Source organism: Trachypithecus francoisi, unplaced genomic scaffold (assembly GCF_009764315.1).
Source record: "Trachypithecus francoisi isolate TF-2019V2 unplaced genomic scaffold, Tfra_2.0 Lachesis_group10, whole genome shotgun sequence".
Taxonomy (NCBI): Eukaryota; Metazoa; Chordata; class Mammalia; order Primates; family Cercopithecidae; genus Trachypithecus; species Trachypithecus francoisi.
The window spans coordinates 113,493,960-113,518,723 of NW_022681455.1; the positions used below are offsets into that span (position 1 = coordinate 113,493,960).

The following is a 24,764-nucleotide window of genomic DNA, read 5'->3' on the forward strand; positions in this document are numbered from 1 at the left end:
AAAAAAAATCCTTCTGCTTGAGCATATGTGGGCACAACTCACACTCAGTGTGATACCCACAGACATGTAGTTAAGGCTCAGAGATGTAGGCAAGGCTCAGAATCATTCAGAGAAAGTGACTGAGGCTGACACCAGGTGGAGGCAAAGCCTTCTCAACCCTCTTAGTGGTTTTGCTCAGGGACAGTCCAGGTAGACAGAAGATCCAGCAACAGGTTTCTCTGTTCTTGTTCAGATCTGACGTGGTGGTAGCCCAGCAAACTCATGGCATCGCCACAGGCTTTCTGAAGTCGAGAAACCTTTTCATAGGGCAAAGACCAGCGCCAAGCCTGGGAGACATTTAGGGCATCCCTGGCATTTGTTTGGAAGGCATGGTCACCCATGCCCTTGCCTCGGGTGATGTTAAGCACCCAGGTCTGAAGATGGGGCAAGAATTCCAACCCCACGAATTCATACATTCGGGAAGTCTGGGCCACAGGGGCTCGGACCAGGTCCTCATAGCGCACGAGCAGGTAGCGTTCCTGCAGGGCCTTGGGCAAGGACTGGATGGTCTTGTAGATCTCCAGTTGGCTTTGGCAGATGACCTGCATCACATAGTAGGGTTGGTCCTCCTTGTTGAGTTTGTGCTTATGCTGCCCCATCACAATGCGACTGTCAATCATGAGATCTCCCTTTGTGTGTTCTCGAGAACGGAACACGGCCCGGGGGTCCCGGACCAGGTGCACGATGTGCAGGTTGAGGGAAGGGTCTTTCAGCAGCGGGTAGAGGGACTGCAGGTTGAAGAAGCGCACCTCCTTGAGCACCACGTGGCTGTAGGAGTGGCAGGCCTTCTCTACCACCTCAAAAGGCTGTTGACTGCACAGGAGCCTGCATTGAGCCTGGGGGATGATTTCTTCTCGTGGGATGATGTCACAGGCAGGTGCGGAACACAGGGCCCGGCTGGTCTCCCACTGGAAGAGGCTGGACTGTCTCCGGGGACCAGGTTCCATGTAGGCATCAAAGACACTCATGTCACACAAGAACACGGCCCGTATCAGATCCCGCACCGCCATGTGAAGCGTCCAGGCGGTGCTCTGCTTGAAAGTCATCCACACATGCCAGGCGGGCTCCATCAGGTAGAAGACATCTGGGTGCTGCCCAAAAAGCTGCCCCACAAAAGAGGAGCCAGAGCGCCAGGAAGACAGAACCAGCACGTGCACGTGCATGCGCTTGGGCTGTGCCTTCATAGACAGGGAGCTGATGTTGTGGCTGTACATGTAGAAGAATAGAGCCAAGATGGCCATCTGGAAAACCAGAAATAGCAGGAGCTTCATTTTTTTAGGCAGTAGCATTGTGCTAAAGTGGCAGACCTTTAAGGAACAAACAGAAAGGGTGGGGTTGGGCTGCTGTTTTACTGTTTGCCTTCTATTCCCCTTCTGGCCAAAGCCACCTGCTCTCTGACCCTCCACCAAGGAGCAACATGGGAAGCCAGAGGATTCCTGCCAACAGTGGCGCCAATTCCTCTCCAAATCATTTCCTGTCCTTTACACTTAGTGTGTTGATACATTCTCCTTCAGGGTCTTTAATTCCTCCTTCCTGGTCTTTCTAAACCAAGCCGCCTTGCCCATTGGTTTACCAAAAATATCTGAACTGAGCCATATTTAATCAACATAAGGAAATGGCTCCATCATGGTGCCCTGCCGACAAGGATGTCTTCAGACAGGCCATGTAGGGGAGGCTTTACCTCAGTCTAACTCAAGTCTTGGTTGAATGCCTTGTGATTCCTGCAGAAACAGAGGGAGATAAGCCACCTAGTGGAGAACTGCCTCGAGGCCACTGCTTACTCCTCCCTCCATCATAAGGGAGACTGCAGCCAAGACTGTGTCTCATCTCCCTCCCTCACTGCAATTAAGCACAGGACTTTCCACTCCAGTCCCTCAAAGGATAGGGCTGCAGGCTGTACAACTGCTTGGCTTTAGTTGGAATTGTCTCCTCAAAGGCAGAGCCAGGTGCTCATGGTGCCTGTCACCTATTTATCTGCTAGCTGGTGTTCTGACATCAGTATACAGCGAAAAGTCTACTTCCAGCACCTGACCTCACCTGCCCATTTCTTTCCCTGCCCTAGATAGTACATCCTTCTGATTTGGTGTCATCCCATGGGACCAAGGCCATGGGGAGTTGATCCAGTGTTGACCTTGTATCTGTGTAGGTAATAAACTGTCTACTCTATTTGAGCTGAATTAGAGTTATTTGAGCTATTAGAGTCTCCTTACCTGCCAACTCTAAGAAAGCATGGCAAGCCAACCTAAGTGCCACAGATCTCACAGCTGTGTCACTCTCACTGGTGATACCTGTGACCCATGACTCCCACACTGCTGCTTGAGGCATGCTTGATTACGTGGGACAGCCTACTCAGGGCAGCTCAGTAGAGTTGGGCAAGCATGTATCACACAACCCTAGGGAGTGCCATCCCATCAAGAATTTAGATATTTATTTTCAAAATGTTTTTTTGTAGGTGACAGTAAAGTATCTTGGTCCAACAAAATAAGTATATTAAAGCCAGGTGCAGTGGCTCATGCCTGTAATCCCAGCACTTTGGGAAACTGAGCTGGGCAGATCACTTGAGGTCAGGAGTTTGAGACCAGCCTGGCCAACATGGCAAAAACCCTGTCTCTACCAAAGATACAAAAATTAGCTGGGTGTGTTGGCACATGCCTATAGTCCCAGCTACTTGGGAGGCTGAGGCAGGAGAATCATTTGAACCTGGGAGACAGAGGTTGCAGTGAGCTGATATCACGCCACTGCACTCCAGCCTGGGTGAAAGGCTGAGAGTCCATCTCCAAAAAAACCCACAAATAAAACAAAAAAAATAAGTATATTAAGATGGTTTTCCAGTTGATAGACAGTAAATATCTAGAGAAAGGAGTCTCACTTTGTGATTCGTACAAAGTCTCATACTGACTGATGGCAACATTTTTTGCAATCAGGGCTTGCTTTGTGTGAAAGGACCATGGTTCCCAGTGCTATGCTAGAATGTTATTCCAAGGGAGATTTTAACCTCCTTCCCACATGACTTTGTCATTCTGGGTGACCTTCTGACATAAATAACTATTGGGAGAGAGAATAGCTATTGCACATAGTAAAATATTCATAGTAGTAGTAAGGTGTTCATTTGTATATCACCATATACACAAGAAATTCTCCCTTCTGGCTTTAGTAAAAAATAGAGGCTAGATTTCCAGATGGTAACTGGGGCTGGATTTGGGGGTCAGCTATTTTTGTGGTAGCAGGTCTTATACCATTTTTTAAAAAAAGTTTTTATTATTTATTTATTTTTTTGCAGAGATGAGGTCTTGAAATGTTGCTCATGGCCGAGCACAGTGGCTCATACCTGTAGTCCCAACAGTTTTGGAGGCTGAGGCAGGTGGATCACATGAGGTCAGGAGTTCAAGACCAACCTGGCCAACATGGTGAAACACTGTCTCTGCTAAAAATACAAAAACTAGCTGGACATGGTGGCTGGTGCCTGTAATCCCAGCTACTTGGGAGGCTGAGGTAGGAGAATCACTTGAATCCGAAAGGCGGAGATTGCAGTGAGCTGAGATTGTGCCATTGTACTCCAGCCTGGGCAACAAGAACAAAACTCCGTCTCAAAAAAGAAAAAAAAAAAAATGTTGCTCAGGCTGATCTTGAATTCTCGGCCTCAAACAATCTTCCTGCCTCAGCCTCCCAAAGTGCTAGGATTACAGGCATGAGCTACCATGCTCAGCCTAAAAAGTTTTTAATAGGTAATAGTCACATGATTCGAATTGTTTTGAAAAGTATCTACAGACTTGGAATTTAAAACAAGTGTTTTCTCAGATTCAGTGTGCAGGAGGGAGAAAAGTGCCTGCCAGCCTGCAGCCCAGCCTGACACACCCCAGGCTTTTAACATATGTCACTGTGGGCCGGGCGCGGTGGCTCAAGCCTGTAATCCCAGCACTTTGGGAGGCCGAGACAGGCGGATCACGAGGTCAGGAGATCGAGACCATCCTGGCCAACACGGTGAAACCCCGTCTCTACTAAAAAAAATACAAAAACTAGCCGGGCGAGGTGGCGGGTGCCTGTAGTCCCAGCTCCTCGGGAGGCTGAGGCAGGAGAATGGCGTAAAGCCGGAAGGCGGAGCTTGCAGTGAGCTGAGATCCAGCCACTGCACTCCAGTCCGGGTGACAGAGCGAGACTCCGCCTCAAAAAACAAAACAAAACATATGTCACTGTGGAGGGGAAGTCTTTTTTTTTTTGAGACGGGGTCTTGCTCTGTCGCCAGGCTGAAGTGCAGTGGCATGATCTCGGCTCACTGCAACCTCCTGCTCCCGGGTTCAAGTAATTCCCCTGCCTCAGCCTCTCGAGTAGCTGGGACTATAGGCTCGCACCACCAGGCTCGGCTAATTTTTGTATGTTAGTAGAGACGGGGTTTCACCATGTTGACCAGGATGGTCTTGATCTCCTGAACTTATGATCCGCCCGCCTCAGCCTCCCAAAGTGCTGGGATTACAGGCGTGAGCCACTGCGCCCAGCCAGGAGGGGATCTTATGACAAGCACTTGTGCCTGTGAGGGAGTCCTGTAGTCAGAAATTAGGAACTTCTAGAGCTATTTGTCAACATGGGTAGTGACATATCTTTAAAGGGGTCATAGTATTTTTCCAGAGGAAAGAAAACCTAAGAATTTTACTAGCTGACAAATCAGTCCTCTCTTCTTTACATACTGATAGCTGCTATTTATCTGCTAGCTGGTGTTTCGTCATCAGTGTACAGTGAAAAGTCTACTTCCAGCACCTGACCTCACCTGCCCATTTCTCATCTTGCCCCAGATAGCAACTAAGTTTTTTTTTTTTTTTGAGACAGAGACTTGTTCTGTTGCCCAGGCTGGAGTGCTGTGGTGTGATCTTGGTTTGCTGAAACCTCCGCCTCCCGGGTTCAAGTGATTCTCCTGCCTCAGCCTCCTGAGTAGGTGAGACTACAGGCGCACACCACCACGCCCAGCTAATTTTTGTATTTTTAGTAGAAACGAGGTTTCACCATGTTAGCCAGGCTGGTCTCGAACTCCTGACCTCAAGTGGTCTGCCTGCCTCGGCCTTCCAAAGTGCTGGGATTATACAGGTGTGAGCCACTGTGTCCAGCCTAAGTTCATTTTTTAATGTGTCTTTTCAGTTGCTTTATGTGTACACAAGAACATTCAAATGTGTATGTGTTCTTAATTTTTTTCCTCTTTAAACTGTAAAAAAAAAAAAAAAAAAAAAATTCAAGTTATCTTTCTGTGCTGCCCTTCATTTTTCGTTATCAATATGTCTTAGGGAGCATTCCAGGGCAGCTCGTAAAGCGGTTCCTCGTTCCTTGTTGCTTCGAAGAAGTATTATATGGATTAACCACAGTTTATTTAATCAGTTTCCTCATTGATGGGCTTACAAGTTGTTTCCACTCTTTTGCCATTTCAAATGCTTCAGTGATGACCTTTATGTTCACACACCATCACACATGTATGTAAGATCACACATGTATGAAGGCAGCCTTCATACTGATCAGAAACTATTATCTATGTCCAGGGCTCCAGAGACCTGCGAGAGTGGATTTTAGGAGAGAAACTGGGCAGCCACAAAGGAGACTCTTGGCCCTTATAGCTTTCTTCCTGAAGGGAGAGCATGCTTTGCCAGTTCGTGGGTTTTCCTTGGAAGTCCCCTGAACCTTCTGGGAAGTATGAAATGACTCAAGCCAAACCTTGGGTGCAATAGCAGAAAAACCCCTTTTCTTCCATTCATAATAACAGTGCTTTTCCTCTGGATGTGCCAAAAAGATCCAATGAGGATCATCTCACCTTCATGCCTGAAAATCACTTGCTATATGGCAGGAAAATGTCAATGAGTGGTAATTCCTGCCCTGTAGTCTTAGCCCTGTAGATTAGAACAGGACCGGCTAGGCTGGGCGTGGTGGCTCACGTCTGTAATCTCAGCACTTTGGGAGGCCGAGGTGGGTAGATCACGAGGTCAGGAGATCGAGACTATCCTGGCTAACACGGTGAAACCCTGTCTCTACTAAAAATACAAAAAATTAGCCAGGCATGGTGGCGGGCGCCTGTAGTCCCAGCTACTCGGAAGGCTGAGGCAGGAGAATGGCGTGAACCAGGGAGGCAGAGCTTGCAGTGAGCCGAGATCGTACCACTGCACTTCAACATGGGTTACAGAGCAAGATTCCATCTCAAAGAAAAAGAAAAAAGAACAGAACCAGCTAGGATGTGCTCCTAGTTCTTAAAACTTGAGTGCAAGAGGAAAATGATTAGAAACTAGGCTATTATTGATCATGGTCCAAGGATGTCCTTCCTCCCCGCAAAGACTGAAGAGGTGACTTTAGCAAGAGGCTTCTCCTAAGGGCAATGTGAGTACGAGAAAAAATTTGGAACAAAAATAGGAAGCAATAGAGCAAAACCAAAAGGAGAGGAAAATGAGAAGAACTTAACCTGTATACACTTATAAGGAAATGGTGATAGAATTTTATAAGCAGGACTTATAATTAGGAAAAAGCTAACATTTCCTAGGGATTAGGAGAATAGACCTTTCAAAGCGACACCCTCCCTTCCTCCATCCAACTTGGGGCCAGTTCTGTGTCCTGTGCGGGGGCTTGATGGCTATGGGCCCTCCTTGCCTGCCAGTTGCTGCTGGCCTGAAGCCCATTTCCTCCCCAAGCTGGAGCTGGGCCTTCTAACTGCCCCTAGTTGTTCTCAGGTGTTAGTTGTCCACGGTTCTGAGGCATGCCGTGGAAATCCTCTGACTTATTTTTCTTTCCGTGAGCACTTGCCCTGGCTAGAAAGCGTAGCTTTTGTGAAGCAAGTTCCATCCCTTGTCACTGAGCCTTAAGACACATCGGGATCTAGACGCATGATGGGCTGGCCGGAGAGCCAGGGGATACTTTAGGATGTGTCTTGGGCAAAACTCGTTTCTGAAGACTGTAATGAGCAGCAGAGGCAGATGCTCCTGGGCCTGGGCAGAAGCGAGGTGATGCGAGTCAGGGCGCTTCATGGAAGGGGACTCTTCAATAGTGTCCTCGAATCCCGCTCTCCCATTGCCAGAATTCCCAGCTGTTTGTCTCTAGGGTGGCCTTTGACATCGACCTTTCTATTCTGTCTCTCAGCATCTCCCCATCACCCATGGCTGCCCAAAACTACCTTTTACATTTTTTTAAAAAATTACTATTTTTTTTGAGACGGAGTCTCACTCTGTCAGTGATCTCAGCTCACTGAAACCTCTGCCTCCTGGGTTCAAGTGATTCTCGTGCCTCAGCCTCCCAGGTGACTGGGATTACAGGTGCCCGCCACCATGCCCAGCTAATTTTTGTGTTTTTAGTAGAGACAGGGTTTTGCCATGTTGGCCAGGTTGGTCTCAAACTCCTAACCTCAAGTGATCCACCAGCCTCAACCTCCCAAAGTGCTGAGATTACAGGTGTGAGCCACCACGCCTGGCCCAAAATCTTTTTTTATCTTTTTTTTAGAGTCGGGGTCTCACTCTGTCACCCAGGATGGAGTACAGTGGTGTGATCATAGCTCATTGCAGCCTTGAACTCCTGGCCTCAAGTGATTCTCAATCCTCCTGTCTCAGCCTCCCCAGTAGCTGGGATCACAGGTGTGTCCAATCACACCCAGATAATTTTTTCATTTTTCACTAGAGACTGGACCTCGCTTTATTGCCCAGGCTGGTGTCAAACTCCTGGCCTCAAGCCACCTTCCAGCCTTGGCCTCCCAAAGTGCTGGGATTACAGGTGTGAGCCACTGCACCTGTCCAAAAGTATCTTTTTAAAGCACAAGTCTATCAACTTCCTGCCTAAAAAATCCTTCAATAAATTTCCAGTGTATATGGGATTAAATAAACATCCCCACGCTTTGCAGCTGGGGTCCTTCATGGCCTAGTCTTGATTTCCCATCACTCCCCTCTGTTTTAGTGCCTTAGGCTCCCAACTTTCAGTTCTTCCAAACTTGCCCTGTGATTTAAAAGCCCTGAGATTTTTGCAGGACAGCCATTGTTCCTTCAAGAATCTGACCACAGCCTGCCTTCTCCCTGAAAGAAATTCTGTCTCTTCCTCCTGAGATTTTTTGTTTTAATTTTATATTTTAGACGGAGTCTTGCTCTGTCACCCAGGCTGGAGTGCAGTGGCACCATCTCGGCTCACCGCAACTTCCGCCTCCTGGGTTCAAGTGATTCTCCTGCCTCAGCCTCCCGAGTAGCTGGGATTATAGCCATGCCCAGCTAATTTTTGTATTTCTAGTGGAAACAGGGATTTGCCATGTTGGTCAGGCTGGTCTCAAACTCCTGATCTTAGGTGATCCACCCGCCTCGGCCTGCCAAAGTCCTGGGACCACAGGTGTGAACCACCGCAACCGGCCCCCTCCTGAGATTAATTTGTTTCCCAGCCCTTCTGTTAGCAGCCTTCCGTCTTGACAGTAAAAGGCTGTATGAGTGCCTCTCTTTTCTCTGGGCCACTATAGCTTAAGGGAAAGGCTGTATCTTATCTTACAGATAAATAACAATTCTGCAAATGATCAGGGCTCGGCTCATTAAACACTTGCTAAGTAAATGTCGCGCCACTGCACTCCAGCCTGGGCGACAGAGTGAAACATCGTCTCAAAAAAAAAAAAAAAAAAAAAGCCGCCACACAGTAATTGCTAGAAAGCAGAAAACCAAAGGAGCTCCTTTAAGAGAATGAAACGTAAGTATCCTTTTCTGAAACGCGCACGGACACTCTTCATCATCACTGACTAAAATTTAGGCTATTGCATGGAGCAGGGAGCACATAACCCATGCCGTCTCAGTTACTTGGACCAAACTACTAATAAAGTCAGAGGCATGGGTTAGATGCAATATGGCACAGTAACCCTCAGTCCAAAAAACAGTTACTATACCAAGCATGCATTAATTAAAACCAGGAGGGAAATTATTTTTCCCTGCCTGTATGAAAATTAGTTTTAGAAAACATTTAAAAAATAAAAACCTCATTGCTGGGTGACAGGCTACCTTGCTTGAATCTACTCAGTTACTAGGCTGACAAAGCAAAAGCAAAAAACAAAGCAAAACAAAAAACAAAAACAAAACAAAAAAACCCAACCTCAGCACATTCCGTCATTACCACCCCAAAAAATTAATTTAAAAACATGTTGCCCCAGTGATAGGTGAGCGGTATCATCTTAAAACACAAAGGACAGCCATTTCTGAGGAGTCAAGAGAACCTTAGGATCTTGAAAACACCACCAAAGGGGTGGTGAGAAGGGAGAATCTATGTTTGGCACAGGAACCACGAAGGTGCCGGATGGGTTACCTCAAGCAGCAGCTGATTAGAGAGGGCTGAATTATAGGTGTCCCCCAAATCGGTACCATGTAGCCTTGTAGAGACAAAATGGGAAATTCTGAGGAGGGGCAGGAAACCAGACAGATATTAATTTGAGAAGTCTGGATTCCAGTCACTGGATACATTCCTAACTTACACTTCCCATGAGATTATGCCCCTTACAAGTAGAAATTAGATACAGCAGAAGATACCTTGAGCAAAGAGAGAGAGAATGGGGTTGGATTGGGGAAACTGGCATCCTCACAAATAGCCTGAAGACCTGGGAAACCTCTGGATATAGGCACCTGGGTAAAGGGTGTCCATATAGCAAACTCTCCCTAGACAGTGTCAGGAGGATTGGACCTGGGTCCCGCCAGGGCTGTGTCACTAGTGCCAAGGACAGTGCATGGCACATAGTAGGTGCTCAAGGAACATCTATCAACAAATGACAAGTGAACATATATTGTACAGTTTTTTTTTTACTATATGAAACCCAGAAAGGAAGATTGAGCAAGATATTATAAACCAAAAATAAAATTCTAAGTCCCCCCAACCATCTGAAAGGACTTCCTCCTCAGTCAGGACTCTTTTTTTTTTTTGAGATGGATTCTTGCTCTGTTGTCCAGGCTGGAGTGCAGTGGCACGATCTCGGCTCACTGCAACCTCAACTCCCCAGGTTCAAGCGATTCTTCTGCCTCAGCCTCCCGACTAATTGGGATTATAGGCACGCGCCCATTTAATCCCATGCCTGGCTCATTTTTTGTATTTTTAGAAGAAACGGGGTTTTGCCATGTTGGCCAGGCAGGTCTCGAACTCCTGACCTCAAGTGATCCACTGCCTCAGTCTCCTAATAGTGCTGGGATTACATCCGTGAGCCACTGTGCTCAGCCAGGGGTCTTTTTAAAATTTAACTTGAGAGACTGTTTCAGGCCATGACAAGAAGTGGGGGTCTGACATACCTCATTATACCTCTCCAGCATTAGCACCAACACAGACCTTAAGTCTGATTAGAAACATTTTACAACCTATTCTCTCTGAAGCCTACTACCTGAAGGCTTCCTCTGCAAATAAGAACTTGGGTCTCCACAATCCGTTATCTTAACCCAGACATTCCTTTCTATTGATCTCAGGTCCTTAGATAAACTCAACCATCAACTAGAAAAATTTTAAATCTACTTCTAAGCTGGAACCTCCCACCTGTACTTTTTTTTTCTTTCTTTCTTTTTTTTTTTTTTTTTTGAGATGGAGTTTTGCTCTTGTTGCCCAGGCTAGAGTGCAATGGCAGGATCTCGGCTCACTGTGGACTCCACCTCCCAGGTTCAAGCGATTCTCCTGCCTCCACCTCCCGAGTAGCTGGCAGTACAGGTGCCTGCTACCATGCCCGGCTGATTTTTTTTGGTATTTTTCGTACAGACAGGGTTTCGCCATGTTGGCCAGGCTGGTCTTGAACTCCCGGCCTCAGGTGATCCGCCTGCCTCAGCTTCCCAAAGTGCTGGAATTACAGGCGCGAGCCACCGCACCTGGCCAGATGTATTTCTTAAATGTATTTGATTGAAGTCTCATGTCTCCCTAAAGTGTATAAAAACCAAGCTGCACCCTGACCACCTTGGATATATGTTCTCAGGACCTCCTGAGGGCTGTGTCACGGGCCATGGTCACTCACATTTGGCTCAGAATAAATCTCTTCAAATATGTCACAGAGTCTGACTCTTTTCATTGACAATATTACATTTATTTTACACATAGAAAAGTATTTCAGTTCTAATTAGAAGTTTCAAACTTGTCCAAGGCCATGCACGATAGACGTATCTTCTACCTTAGCTGATATGCTGGCACCATCACGTAATCATATTGCACATGGGCATGGTGTTCCACATTTTTAAAGCCCTTTTAGCTGCAGTTATGATAATGATCCAGTTAGATATTTTAGACAGTGATGAGCCATTTCCTCATTTTTCAGAATAAGTCAACTAAATTTTAATTGATTGGCTTAGCCGGGATAATAGCCCTTTCTGGATCAGAACCCAGGTTTTGGGGGTCCCAGAGCTGAGAGTTTTCAATGATCACACTATCCCTCACCTGAGCTAGAGAAAACCTACAGTTCCTTACACCTCCTGCCTTCCACTCCCCAGCAGAAAACAGAGGAGAAGCTGCAGGAAGTACAGAAATGTGAGCTCCAAAGCCAGGATCTGAACGAGTCCGTTGCACCAGGGGACCATCTACAAAATATACATCAGAACAGCCTGACCTGCTTTCTGAGCTCTTTTGGACCCATTTAGGGATAGAGCTGGCGGGGCTCAGGGCTGCTGGTGAGCAGCTTGTGTTTTATTTTCCCCAGAAAATTCCCCAGGTGATCTGATTTATCCCCTCTATGCAAACCGCCTTCGCCACTGTAATCTACAGCTTAGCTGCCAGAGGTTATCTGTTACTCTTGCTCAAGCAGCTCTGGGATAATGGCTCTGCATTGGAGTCATACACAGAAATTCTCTCCTTACCTTGTGGCTTGGGCTTCCCTGCTGCTTTTGAGAGGCTCACTGCTAGCCGGGCCGTGCGCTTTTCTCCTCTGACTCACCAACTCCCCTCTTGGCTTCCTCCTCCTACTTGCTTTTGCATAACCGTCCCTACTCAGAGCACATTTCACTGTCCTCTCCCTTCTGCCAAAAACAAAAAAGGACCCACCTTGCAAGACGGGCTTGAGAAAGCACTCGCTCCCAGGAAGCTGTGAAAGTAACAGCTTTAACACTTTAACGAGGTGAGACTCGAGGGGTGGGGAGACTGCTTGAGGTGGGCTGGGAGAAGCAAAGGAGGAAGCATTTTCCCCCAGACTGGAGGCATCCTGGAACGTTGACTCCTGAAAACTGTGAAGGTCAACTCCCTTGGGGGAGAGTAGGGCGGGGGGTAGGGAAAGAGGGAGAGAGATCCAGGAGAGCTAGTAGATGAGGCTGATAGGGAAATTTCTTGACACTTACAACTGGACAGGCTACAAAATCTCAAACCTGATTCCTAGACCTTATCTTATGTCCGAGGAGAAAATGTGAAAGTTCTTTCCTGCATTGCACTTGCCTGTTCTCTCCACCCTGGGTTTAGGGAGGTAACACTTCTCAGCCTCTGTGTCATATTCAATATCTTCACCCTTTCTACAAGAGGTAATAAATATTTTCTGGGAGGACTTAGATGTACTGGCTTGGTGGTACAGGAGAAAAAAAAATCCCATTTAAGGAAAAAAGAAACAAGTTATCATTAAAGATTACAACTTCTCCCTTGCTGTGTGCCCTTGGGCCAATCACATACCTATTTTGTGCTACTTTACACGGTTATCATGAGTCTGAAACAATGGATGCCCATGAATAAACGTGAATTGTGGTGGAGAATGGAAGCCTCAGACTTTCAAGTCCAAGATCTTGCCGGGCAAGTCATACGACCTCTTTGAGCCCTAGAATATTATCAGTGTTAAATAAGGGTAACAATATCTATCTTACAGTATTGTTGTGAATGTTAGGATTAATGCATGAAGCTCCTAACACAATATTATGACAATATAAGAGTTAAAAAGTGGTTGTTATTATCGAATAATAATGCCTCCCCACCCCTGCACAACTCAGCTGCCAGTTGCTTTTCCAGACCTTGGAAGAGAGAGAGCAGGCAGGGATGTGTGAGCTCTGGGATGATCTTTGCCGATTTCCATCAGCTGAGTCCACTAAGCACAAATGACAAGAACCTGTGGTGCTTGCCGTGAATTGATTTCAATTGTGTGGCTCTTCCTCCCTTCCTGTTTCTCTCTGGCAGAGAGAAGAGAAATTTCTCTTCCTCCAGTGAAGGACTTTGGGCAGAGGTGTAACTGGAAGCGCTGGAACTGGGCAGTTGGTAGTTCTGCTTTTATGGACAAAGAGATGATTCAGGTGCTGGCACGACAGAGCGAGATGGCACAAGGCTTCATCTCGCTACTCAGAATAGTATGTAATAAATGAAGTTTCTTTCTGGAATTTTTCCACTTAATATTTTCAAATCATGGTTGATGATGAGTAGCTAAAACTGGGAAACAAAACTGTGGATAAAGGGGGACTCCTGTAGTTTTACTCCGGACTCCTGTAGTTTTCTAATGTTCTTTTCATGTTTTTTCAGAACCTTCCTAAATACAGTGAGGTCACTCAAATACACCATAACCCCAAGTACTTCCGATCACCTGCCATCTTTCCCTTGCTAGGAATTCATACTGGCAGAATGCCATCAGCCAAAGAAAGGCATCATCTGGTCACTAGTATACGATGGTGACCAGCATATTCAGATACTGGACTTCCAAGGGTCTACCACATTCCACAGCACTGGGAAGACATTTGAATGTTGGTGTCTGATATCCAGGCCTTCCTGTGGATGTCCTGCAGTCCACGTCTCTAAGGCAGCACTGTCCAATAGCAGTCTCTGTGATGATGGAAATGTTCCATATCTGCACTATACAGTAGCCACTGCCCACCTGAAACGTGCCTAGTGCTACCATATTGGATCATGCAGTCAAGTAAGAGATCTAATCTTTTTATTTTTGAGTTTCCAAAATCTGATAACAGATATAGACCTCTGTAGAGAAACGTACAGTTGCTCATTTACAAACACAAAATCATGTGCAATGCCAAGGAATCCCAAGTTTAAATTCCCTACAAAAGGCTGTGTGTTTGAAGTGATTTAGACAATTGTCTCCTGGGGACCACTATTCAGCAAAGTGGCTGTTCTCATCTTTGCCCTTGGAAGTTTACTATCTTTACTGTCTGGGGACCCACCTGAGTGGTGAAGAGGCCTGGGGTCAGCTACTGACGTAGACTCTGATTTTCTCAGGGGTCAAAAGGATCTTTCTGCTGATTACACTACCTACTTCTGCTACCTTACCCTGACCATCACTCTAAATGAGAATGCAGTTTCTTCACTTCCACACTTACCTACATATCTTTTCTGTCCCTATTAACACTAAAAGGACAGTGATGCTTCCTTCAGTTTCTTTTCATGTAGGGGCTCTAGCATTCCTCATTTTTTTACTTTGAGCATCAGCCTGCAATGCAGATGTCCGGGCCTGAAACGGTTGAGGAACATGTCACTCCCTACATTGGTCACCAACCCTGTTTTGCTTACCAAAGCCAGTGTCAGGCCTGAGTAGGTCACTGGCTAAGTGGCTGAGTTTAGAGAATAGATTCTGGAGGGATTTGTAGTTTGGCTAAGTTTCTGAAGGCTGTAGAGACTGGATCTTAGCATCATAGGGAGCCAGCGCCTTTGGAAGAAGTGTCTGCAAGCCAGGAAGGAAATCTGGGTAGCTGTAAATCCTATTATCAAATGGGTCATTGCTTTCAGTAGAACTTGCTTCCTTGAGCTGGGCCCTGGTGGTGGACATCTGTGTAGGGAATCCCCCAGCAATAGGATGTCCCTTATCTGTGTTAGAAATATTTGTTTCAACAGTGGGAGAATAAGTTGGACTAGAATAGATCAAGATTAGCAGAAAAATGAACACAGTCTTAAGTTTTTCACTGGTTTTTGCTTTCTTGTTGCTCCTCTGAAGGGAAGAGAGGATAGGAAAATAGGAAATAATGAGCCAGGAGTTCCTAGTAAAGTTCAGGCATCCTTGTATGTCTTTAATGGTTCAGGAACATAACATTGCTACATATTGTGGCTTTATCTGGAATCAGTCTCCTGAAATTCTATTCCTGGTCTTCCAAAAACTGTCAGAGACTGCTTCAGGTGACCCGTGATGATTTAGTCAAGGAGTTTCTGGAGAGGAAATCTGGGGAGAATATCAGTGTGTCTTCCGGTGGACTGTCACCTCATGTATCACATTCATCACCAATGTCTGTCTAAAGGTAAAATAGCCTTTAAATAGCTGTCACATTTGCCCTCCTTCTTTTTTTTGTCAACAGCCACTGTCTTTGGTCTCCCTTTCCATTTTTTGTTTGTTGCTTGAATTTCTGCCAACAGCCTCTGACTTTTTCCCATATCTCCAGTCTTACCCCCTCCAGCCTTCCCACTCTACCCTGCAGCTACAGTGATCTTTCCTAGGATGGATCGGATCCCCAGCATTTCCCTGATGCAAATCCTGCAAGAGAGCTCATTAGAGACACAGTACAAATTCCTCGAGATGCTTAGTTAGGCACCTTTTCAGAGTTGGTGTCTCTCGGCCGGGTGTGGTGGCTCATGTCTGTATTCCTAGCACTTTGGGAGGCCGAGGCGGGCAGATCACCTGAGGTCGGGAGTTCGAGACCAGCCTGGCCAACATGGCGAAACCGCGTCTCTACTAAAAATACAAAAATTAGCTGGGCATGGTGGCATACACCTGTAATCCCAGCTACTCAGGAGGCTGAGGCAGGAGATTAACTTGAACTCGGGGAATGGAGGTTGCAGGTAGGTGGGTAGATGATGTGCTGGGAATTTGTAGAAATTCCCTTCTTATTGCTTTTATTTTCCTAGTGAGTGAGGGGATAAGGTTGTCAGCTGAGACTGAGGATGGGGAAGGAGTTATGGAAGCTTGAAGAGAGAGAGAGAGGAAGATATGGAATGGCAATCTGTGAGAATACGTCAGTGACTGTGCTAGGGTAATGAAGTAAGATAGACGAGTGAAGCTGAAGGCCAGTGGTCATAAACTTAAAGTGAAAGCAGATAGCAGAGGTGTGTAGTTTTTCCAACCATGTTTGGCTACTACTTCTTGTGTGAGGATAGGTGGAGAGTTAGATTTAAGTAAGACCTCCGCGTTTCTGGAAAAGTACAATGAAGTATTAGAGAGGCAAGGGAGCCTAGGGGATATTCAAGGGTATAATTATAATAATGAACCATGGACTCTAAGATGGTTAAGAGGAGAAAGAAGGACAGAAAGTTTATAGCTGAGCTAAGTTGGAGGGCAAGTTGCTTGGGAGTGAGGAGGTCAAGGATTTGAGACATCAGGGCTTTGAAAGTATCATCTAAGGATATTGAGTTCACGCAGAATTGTCCCAGGAGTAGAGTTGGAGAATGGCAGGGGTCATATGACTGTAATGAGGGCAGGATAATCTGGTTAATATCAGAGTCAAAGCTGGAAAGGTTTAAGAAGGAGGGAGCCAGAATAATCTGGAAGCAGCAATGAAGAACAAGAACACCTATTCCACTGTGGAGTGTAAGAAAGAAACAACCACCACCTGAGAGGACTGCAGAGAAAGCAGTGTCTTCAAAGGAGACCTAGTTTCCTTTAGAGCAAGAAAGTGAAGAGGAAATGAAGAGACTTTGAGAAAAGATGGATTTTGTGGATCCCAACAATGACTTATTGAGGGTGTCAGGGGATGGGGAGGGTGTCAGGGGATGGGGTCAGAAAATGAGATGTTTGGAGCCATTTGGGATTTGGGATGAAACACAAAGGATCCTGGGCTACTTGTGTGACTGGCATAAATCAGAATAAAGGAAATAATAACAGATAATGATGGCCTCCAGGAAGATAGTGGTGGCCAAACTGAAAACTTGGGAAAGGGAAGTGTGAAGAACCTGGCGGGAGAGGCTAGGGTGCTCCCTCTTTACTCTTGGCAATGGTGATGTGGAGGCCAGGGTAGAGGTGTTGTTGAAACTCTAGACATTGAGAAACCACATCACCACTTCTCCAAACAATGCAAAGCATCTGGAGTCAGCTTGGTTGAAGGAACAAGAGCTTTGGGCCAGGCACAATGGCTCATGCCTATAATCCCAGCACTTTGGGAGGCCGAGGCGGGTGGATCACGTGAGATCGGGAGTTCGAGACCAGCCTGACCAACATGGAGAAACTCCATCTCTACTAAAAATACAAAATTAGCCGGGTGTGGTGGTGCATGCCTGTAATCCAAGCTACTTGGGAAACTGAGGCAGGAGAATTGCTTGAACCTGGGAGGTGGAGGCTGTGGTGAGCCGAGATCATGCCATTGAAGTCCAGCCTGGGCAATAAGAGTGAAACTCAGTCTCAGAGAAAAAAAAAAAAAAAAAAAGAGTTTTGAGGAAGAAAGAGGAGATAGATCACGGAGCACTGAAGGACTAGGTAGTTCTCCAGGGGATATCACAGAAGTTCCTGGGTGTTGACCTATGTGACATGAAGTCATGTAGTCATACAGTTGGGGCGGATACAGTGGCTCAAGAATGCCATCGGGTGACTTATTTCTACAGACCATCAACTTCATGCTTATTGCCTCATGGCCAGGAGACAGCTGTGCACATCTAGGGCTCACATCTACATTCCAGACAGGAAACTGCAGAAAGGTTAATAGCTGCAGGGCGTATGCATCACATAAAGTAAAGATGTGAAAGCACTTCAATCTCCAAAGCTCTTGGTTCATGTGGGTTGCTCTGCTTAAAGCGCCCTCTCTCCTTTATGGCCTGGCTAACTTGCATCTTCTCTTTCAAGATTCAACTCAAGTCAGCATCACCTTCTCTGGGAAACCATTCCTTATGTCCCTAGGCTGAGTTAGGCACTCTGGTCTGTGTGTGGCAGATTGCCATGATTACCTCCATTCTCCCATCTTTTTATCCATGCCCTATGACATATAACTCTGCCTGGAGTCTCAGCTATGCCACTCGCTTTGATGGCTGGGATTTTTTTTTTTTTTTTTTTAGATGAAGTCTCACTTCTTTACCCAGGCTGGAGCGCAATGGCGTGATCTCGGCTCACTGCAACCTCTGCCTTCAGGGTTCAAGCAATTCTCCTGCCTCAGCCTTCCCAGTAGCTGGGATTATAGGCATGTGCCACCACGCCCGGCTAATTTTTGTATTTTTAGTAGAGACAGGGTTTCACTAAGTTGGCCAGGCTGGTCTTGAACTCCTGACCTCAAGTGATCCGCCTGCCTTGGCCTCCCAAATTGCTGAGACTACAGGTATGAGCTACCACGTCTGGCCTGTTGGGATGTTTTTAAGCAGAGGCTTAAAAGTAACTTGTGCAGTTGGATGTGTTCTTGCTCTTGTATCTAAGTCACTACCATGAGATCATGCCTGCTGGATGAAAAGCACGGGAAGCACATCCAAATTACCACAGTTGTCCTAGCTGAGGCCATCCTAGATCAGCCAATGGCAGCTAACCACCAGACACTTCAGTGAACCCAAGCCAAATCAGCAGAACCACCTAAGCAACCACCCTAGATGCATGAGAAATGAGATTTTTATTGTATACCACTGAAGTTTCATGGCTGGTTGTTACTCTGCATTCTGGGAGCCTTAGATAATTGTTGCAGAGTCCCTTCAGCATAGCCCTGTCACAAGCCTTAGCCATGTCTGTCTTCCCAACTCACGTTGGGAGAGAACCACCTTTTATCTGTGTATATCACCTCTTGTCTGTGTATATCTAGCACTCAGCACAATGCTTGGCCCACAGAAGGCGCTTGGTGAAAGTCTGGGAAAGGAAGGAATGAATGAGCTTTTGTTCAACCTTAAAAAAGGAAACTTTTTTTTTGAGACAGAGTCTCACTCTGTCACACAGGCTGGAGTGCAATGGCATGATCTCGGGTCACTGCAACCTCTGCCTCCTGGGTTCAAGCAATTCTCGTGCCTCAGCCTCTCGAGTAACTGGGATTACAGGCATGTACCACCATGCCCAGCTGTTTTGTTTGTTTTTTTTTTTTTTTGAGATGGAGTCTTGCTCTGTCATCCAGGCTGGAGTGCAATGGCGTGATCTTCGCTCACTGAAACCTCCACTTCCCGGGTTCAAGTGATTCTCCTGTCTCAGCCTCCTGAGTAGCTAGGACTACAGGCACCTATCCCCACGCCCAGCTAATTTTTCTATTTTTAGTAGAGACTGGGTTTCACCATATTGGTCAGGCCGGTCTTGAACTCCTGACTTCAGGTGATCCACCCACTTTGGCCTCCCAAAGTGCTGGGATTACAGGCATGAGCCACCGTGCCTGGCCTAATTTTTGTATTTTTAATAGAAACAAGGTTTTGCCATGATGCCCAGGCTCGTCTCAAACTCCTGACCTCAAGTGATCTGCCCACCTTGGCCTCTCAAAGTGCTGGAACTACAGGCGTGAGCCACTGCACCTGGCCAGAAAAGAAAACAAAACAAAACATGAAACTGCAGAAAGGTTAATAGCTGCAGGGCATATGCATCACATAAAGATGTGAAAGCACTTCAATCTCCAAAGTTCTTGGTTCATGTGGGCCACCGCGCCTGGCCTTTATTTTTCATTTTTAAGACAGTCTCATTCTGTTATACAGGCTGGAGTGCAGTGGTGCAATCACAGTTCACTATCACCTTGACCGCCGGAGCTCAAGCGATCCTCCCACCTCAGCCTCCCAAATAGTTGGGACTATGTGTTTTTATTTTTTGTAGAGACAAGGTCTCACTCTGTTGCCCAGGCTGGTTTTGAACTCCTGGGCTCAAGTGATCCTCACGTCTTGGCCTCCTAAAGTGTTGGGATTATAGGTGTAAGCCACCGCATCTGGTTGCTTTCAACCTTTGAGCAAGGGAATGACATAATGAAGTGTTGGGTCAATCTAGCTGCTAGATTCTAGCAGTATGGTGGAATGGTTTTTGCAGAAACATGTTTAACGTCATATCAAATAATTTAATGCCAAAATACTATTATGCAGATGTACCCATTTATTTAAAAATCACGTATCTCTTAAAGTCTAGATTGATGCAAGGAGGCAAATGAACAAGAAATCATTTTAAGATCATAAGGTTTACTCTTCTCTTCCTGACAGTCATCTAGTTTGTGGCCTATTGTGAGTCCATGAATTACTTGTTTTTTTTCTGGGTATTGGGTTGTCCTCATTTTCCTTTGTTGTGCCTTTGATACTCTCCCTTGGGTCCTGTTGGTCTAGTTCCTTGAAAAAACAATTATAGTCAGGGGTAGAGGTCAGAAGTAAGAATGAATGAGACTCCATGAAGCCAAAACTAGAATCAACATTGGGATAAACTGTTCTAAGCTCCTGTTCCAAGAACACAGTTCACCCGAGTTATTATAGCATTTACCTTTTGGGTGTGAGGATATTATTTTGCCTTTGAAGTGTGTTTCATAATCCACTGATTGGACACATTGCTATATTACTATCACTATTTCTTTTTATTCAAGAGGAACTTACAGTTAGGAAGGATAAATAACTTTATCTAAGTTAGTTTGTTATGTTAGTCACAGAAGCATGTCTTTTCATACTCCATGCCTCTCTAAGACCTGCTGTTTCTTCTAGAATGTTCTCTTCCCCACCTGACTCTTATGCCAGCTGCCAAAAATTCAGCCTTCTAAACCCGGCTCAGACATGCCTTTCCTGCGCAGCCTTCCCTTCTCCCCATGCCAGTTCTTTCTCCCTGCCCCCCAAAGTAAATTGTGCAAACCTCTGTAATGATCCACATGCGTTTAATAGGGGTCTTCCCTTTTGTGCTCCCAGCACCAGCATCTAGTACACAGTAGGTGCTTAATTAATGTCGGATACAAGGGGAGAGAATCTAAAGGCAAAGAGGGAAATTTTAAACTCTTCCAAAATCTAAGCAAAAGATAAAAGAGGCAGCACCTAACACCAGTACCTCTTGGATTAATTTTTTTCTTTAAGATATTGGGGAAGGAGGCTTCTCAGTCCTCCCGCAGCCATCAGGGGGTCGTCGTGGGGTTGCTTTCCCGGCTTCACCTCGGGGGCTCCCACACGATCTCCGCAGCCTCCCTGGCACCTCACCAGGGCGTGACCTCTCCCAACACCTCCCCGCAGCCCCTGTGCTCTACACAGTGCGCATGCGCTGTGCGCCTTGTTGCGTTTCACACGCTGATGCACCCTCTTCTTTACTCCTCTTTGTCCTTTTCTCACATTTCCTTCGCCCAGGAACTTTGTTTTCACCCTTAGAGGACATCTGCCTTTCTGGCCCCATCCTCCACCCAGCGCCTCCCTGGAGAGCTGGCAGAGCCCCACTGCAGCGCCGGGAGGGGCTTCTGAACCCTGGGCTGTGCTTTCTCTTGGCATGAGGCGTTTTCCTTCCAACTTCTCTTTTTTTTTTTTTTTTTTTTTTTTAGGGGAAAGCGCGAACGCAGTCCCCCACTACCACAAATTATGCAGTCGAGTTTCCCACATTTGGGGAAATCGCAGGGGTCAGCACATCCGGAGTGCAATGGATAAGCCTCGCCCTGGGAAAACCACCTTCGTGATCATGGTATCTCCCCTGCCAGGTAAGTATCCTTCCAACTTCTCTAATCGGGCAGTGAGGACTGAAGGAACGTGAGCACAATTTGGTTAGGGGGCGAGGAGGAGGCCTACCCTGGCAGGCAGGCCGGCTTTTCCAGCTGCTTCTAGCTCCTTGCAGACAAACCACTGGTCCCCCAGGCTTAGGGCTGAATCCTGTAGGTGGATAGTCCTGGGGTCTCACGCACAACCCATGCCAGAAGAATGTTTTCATTTTCTTATTTTTGCTCACTTGTATTTTTTGGGGGGTGAGGGGGTAGGGTCTTGCTCTATTGCCCAGGCTGTAGTGCAGTGGTGCTGTCATAGCTCGCTGCAACCTTGAACTTCTGGGCTCATGTGATTTTCTTGCCTCGGCCTCCCAAGTAGCTGAGCCTACAGGTGTGCACCACCACTAGAAAGAACATTCTAGAAGAAACACCTGGCCCCCTCTTTTTTTTTTTTTTTTTTTTTTGTAGAGATGTAGTAGTCTTGCTATGTTTGCCCAGGCTGGTCACTCCTGTATTTTCTAATTTTTAAAAGTGCACAGGTATTTCTTATGTGATAAAAACCCTTAAATGCAAAAATATCTTCTTTGGAAGTAGGGATCCTCTGTGCAGTAGACTTGGCGGAAATCTCAAATATTTGTTGAGAGCGCATAAAAGAAAGTGCACATCAACTTTATCCCGAATCCTGCCTCTTCTGAAGTTCTAACTCAGATGCAGCCTTCTCATAAAACATTTCCTTATATCCTCAATTACATGGGCCTACAAAACCTTATCTGATTTGGCCACGCCCAGCCCATCCCTCACTTACCCTCTCACATCCTGCTGTTTCTCATTCCCAAGGGTCTGAAATGTTGGCCTGTTCCTCCCCGTTGTTCCTGGCACACTGGAGAAAATCGATTAATATTTGTTGAATGAGTGAATGAATGTGACCTCTTCCTGGTTTGTATCATTCGGACAAAATCTGTTCTGTTCTATAATTAGGTATTTGTCCTATGTCCCCTACTGTTAAGCAACTCGGGCCCTCTTACACCCTGTAGTATGACTCACGTGGTGCCTGGCACAATGCTTGGTATGTAGTAATAACAAATATTAACAATAACAGTAGGAAGAGTTGTTACTTGAGTGATTACTAGGGGCCAAGTACTGTATTAAACATTTATAAGTATTACCTCATTTATATATTTAATGACCATGAAGATACCCAGATTATAGGAACGCATACAGCCATAAACGTAGACTTCTATTCTTAGTGCTGCTTTATAGTGGAGGAAGCTGAGGCTTAGGGAAGTTAAGTAGCTCACCCAAGGTCACATTGCTAAGATGTAGCATTACAGGAAAATGCAATCCTAAATTATTATCAGATCCATAGTTTTCAAAGTGTGGTCCAGAAACCACTGGCGTCCTCAAGACCCTTTCAGGAGGTCTGTAGGTGCAAAATCATTTTCATAATCATGCCAGGACATTGTTTGCCATCTTCATTCTCGTGTGTGTGTATGGTGGTTTTCCCGAGGCTATGTGTCATGTGATATCAAATCACCTTGAATGTAGAAGCAGAAAGGAGAATCCAGCTGTCTTCTATTAAGGCAGACATTAAAGAGATTTTCAAAAATGTAAAATAATGCTAATCATTCCACTTAATTTTTAAAAGATAAAATATAGTTATTTTTAATAAAAGCATTTATGTCAACATGTAATATGTTCATAATTGTCATTTTTTAATAAATTAATAAATATTTAAAAATTGTCAGTTTTGATTTCCAATGTGGTAAGTATCTATAGAGAGGAGCCCATATAAACAAAAACACTATAGGATTCTCAGTATCTTTCCAAGTATTAAGAGGCCCTGAGACCAAAATGCTTGAGAATAGATGTATTAGATAATATTTGTTTCCTCACAGCTCTAAAATTTAAAGGTTCTCAGCTCCTGGGGCAGTTTAGATAATTTGTAACTGGTCTAAATTCGGAGTCTGCAGATCAGCTTGGAAAAGAGGGGCAGCCCTGGGGTCTATCTCCATGCCTAGTCCTGAGTGGTCTTGGCTACCTGGATTTATTCTGGTCTTAACTCCTCTGTGAACTTCTGGAAACTCCCATTCCTGTCTTGGGCTCACACATAGCTCCCGAGTAGACTCATTATTTCATTCCTTTATCCCCCATATCCCCCATTCTCTTTTATGCTTATGTGACATGTCAGATTTTACCTTAATCCTGGAATAGACCTTTCTCCCAACTTTCTATACTGTCTTACAGAACAAAGGTTTTTTGTTTTTGTTTTTCCAATATCCAAACACTTTCTGGATTCCGGATAAGCCCTGAATGGCTTATTTCCTGTTGCCATGGCATGTACAGAATTATAACATATCTTACATTCTAAATTATTTCTCATTGATTACCTCTGGGAAAAGGAACTGGGTGGCAGGAGAAAAGAAATACGAGGAAATCTTACCTCTTTCGTAAAGCTTTTGTATTACAGAAATTAAATTTAAAATTTTGTTCCAAGGAAAGCAAAACAACAAACAACAACAAAAAATACCATACACAAATATCTCCTGAAATGTGATTATGTCTGGAACTTCCTTGTTTGGTGGGGCACTCCTTTCAGGAGAGGATTGTTTTACAGGGTGGATTCAGAAGTACAAAGCATGTCACAGGTCACTGGACTGTGAAGAAGGAGGTGCAGTTTAGAATGGAGACTGCCTTTGGGAACTTCAGGTTTTGGGGTTTTTTTCCCCCCTTCAGATATCTGAATCATAGTTTCCTGGAATAAACTAAGAATATGAATTGGCCTCTCTTTATGAACATTATTTAAAAAAATCTTCGCCCAGGCACAGTGGCTCACGCCTGTAATCCTAGCACTTTGGGAGGCCAAGGCAGGCGGATTGTCGGAGCTCAGGAGTTCAAGACCAGCCTGGACAACCTTCTCTACTAAAATAGAAAAAATTATCTGGGTGTGGTGGTGTAGTCCCAGCTACTCAGGAGGCTGAGGCACGAGGATTGCTTGAACCCGTAAGAGCGAGGTTGCAGTGAGCCGAGATCGTGCCACTGCACTCCAACCTGGGCGACAGAGTGTCTTAAAAAAAAAAAAGTTTATGTACTATAAATTTAGATATACAATTGCTTCTTGGCCTTTTGGCTAACATCAAGTGCAAGCTTAGATATAAACAGTACTGTATATTACATATAACCTACATACTGAATCTACTTTATACTTTTTATTTGTTTGTTGGTGTTTAATTTAATCAGTGATTTCTTCAGGTTTTGCTTTTATTGTTTTCTTCGTATTTTCCTGTGCTGATGCATTTGGAGAAAGCAGGTAAATGCAGGTTCTATTCCCAGCCAGGTCAC

General features: G+C 45.5%; 1 protein-coding gene, 2 long non-coding RNA genes and 1 other non-coding gene across 7 annotated transcripts in view; 1 reads left to right on the plus strand and 3 right to left on the minus strand.

Moving 5' to 3' along the window:
* Nucleotides 1–12,209, minus strand: CHST4 (carbohydrate sulfotransferase 4). Of its 3 annotated transcripts, none has more exons than XM_033218937.1 (2): nt 12,001–12,209; nt 1–1,346 (listed from the first exon to the last, which is right to left on the minus strand). In XM_033218937.1, exon 2 carries the CDS (start codon nt 1,326–1,328, stop codon nt 162–164), a length of 1,167 nt encoding a protein of 388 aa, XP_033074828.1. In that variant the 5' UTR covers nt 1,329–1,346; nt 12,001–12,209; the 3' UTR covers nt 1–161. The 3 variants fall into 3 exon arrangements, with proteins under 3 accessions (XP_033074828.1, XP_033074829.1, XP_033074827.1); XM_033218938.1 differs by having other exon boundaries at nt 1–1,280; nt 11,817–12,162; XM_033218936.1 differs by having other exon boundaries at nt 11,817–12,162.
* LOC117088021 overlaps nt 11,989–24,764 on the plus strand; it is an 18,425-nt gene continuing 5,649 nt past the window's right edge. The window contains exons 1-3 of the long non-coding RNA XR_004438976.1: nt 11,989–12,073; nt 13,108–13,274; nt 13,444–13,834. This is a non-coding gene — a long non-coding RNA (uncharacterized LOC117088021). The remainder of the gene's footprint in view (nt 12,074–13,107; nt 13,275–13,443; nt 13,835–24,764) is intronic.
* LOC117088020 overlaps nt 19,861–24,764 on the minus strand; it is a 35,634-nt gene continuing 30,730 nt past the window's right edge. For both annotated transcript variants that reach the window (XR_004438975.1, XR_004438974.1), the window contains exons 3-4: nt 22,231–22,305; nt 19,861–20,097 (exon numbers count right to left, since the gene is read on the minus strand). This is a non-coding gene — a long non-coding RNA (uncharacterized LOC117088020). The remainder of the gene's footprint in view (nt 20,098–22,230; nt 22,306–24,764) is intronic.
* LOC117088935 lies at nt 21,270–21,433 on the minus strand. Its single transcript, XR_004439437.1, has one exon. It is a non-coding gene; the product is annotated as a U1 spliceosomal RNA (small nuclear RNA).

What these genes read in the sequence shown, in the direction of transcription:
- CHST4 (XM_033218937.1), bottom strand. Translation starts at nt 1,328, where the DNA reads ATGCTACTGCCTAAAAAAATGAAGCTCCTGCTATTTCTGGTTTTCCAG.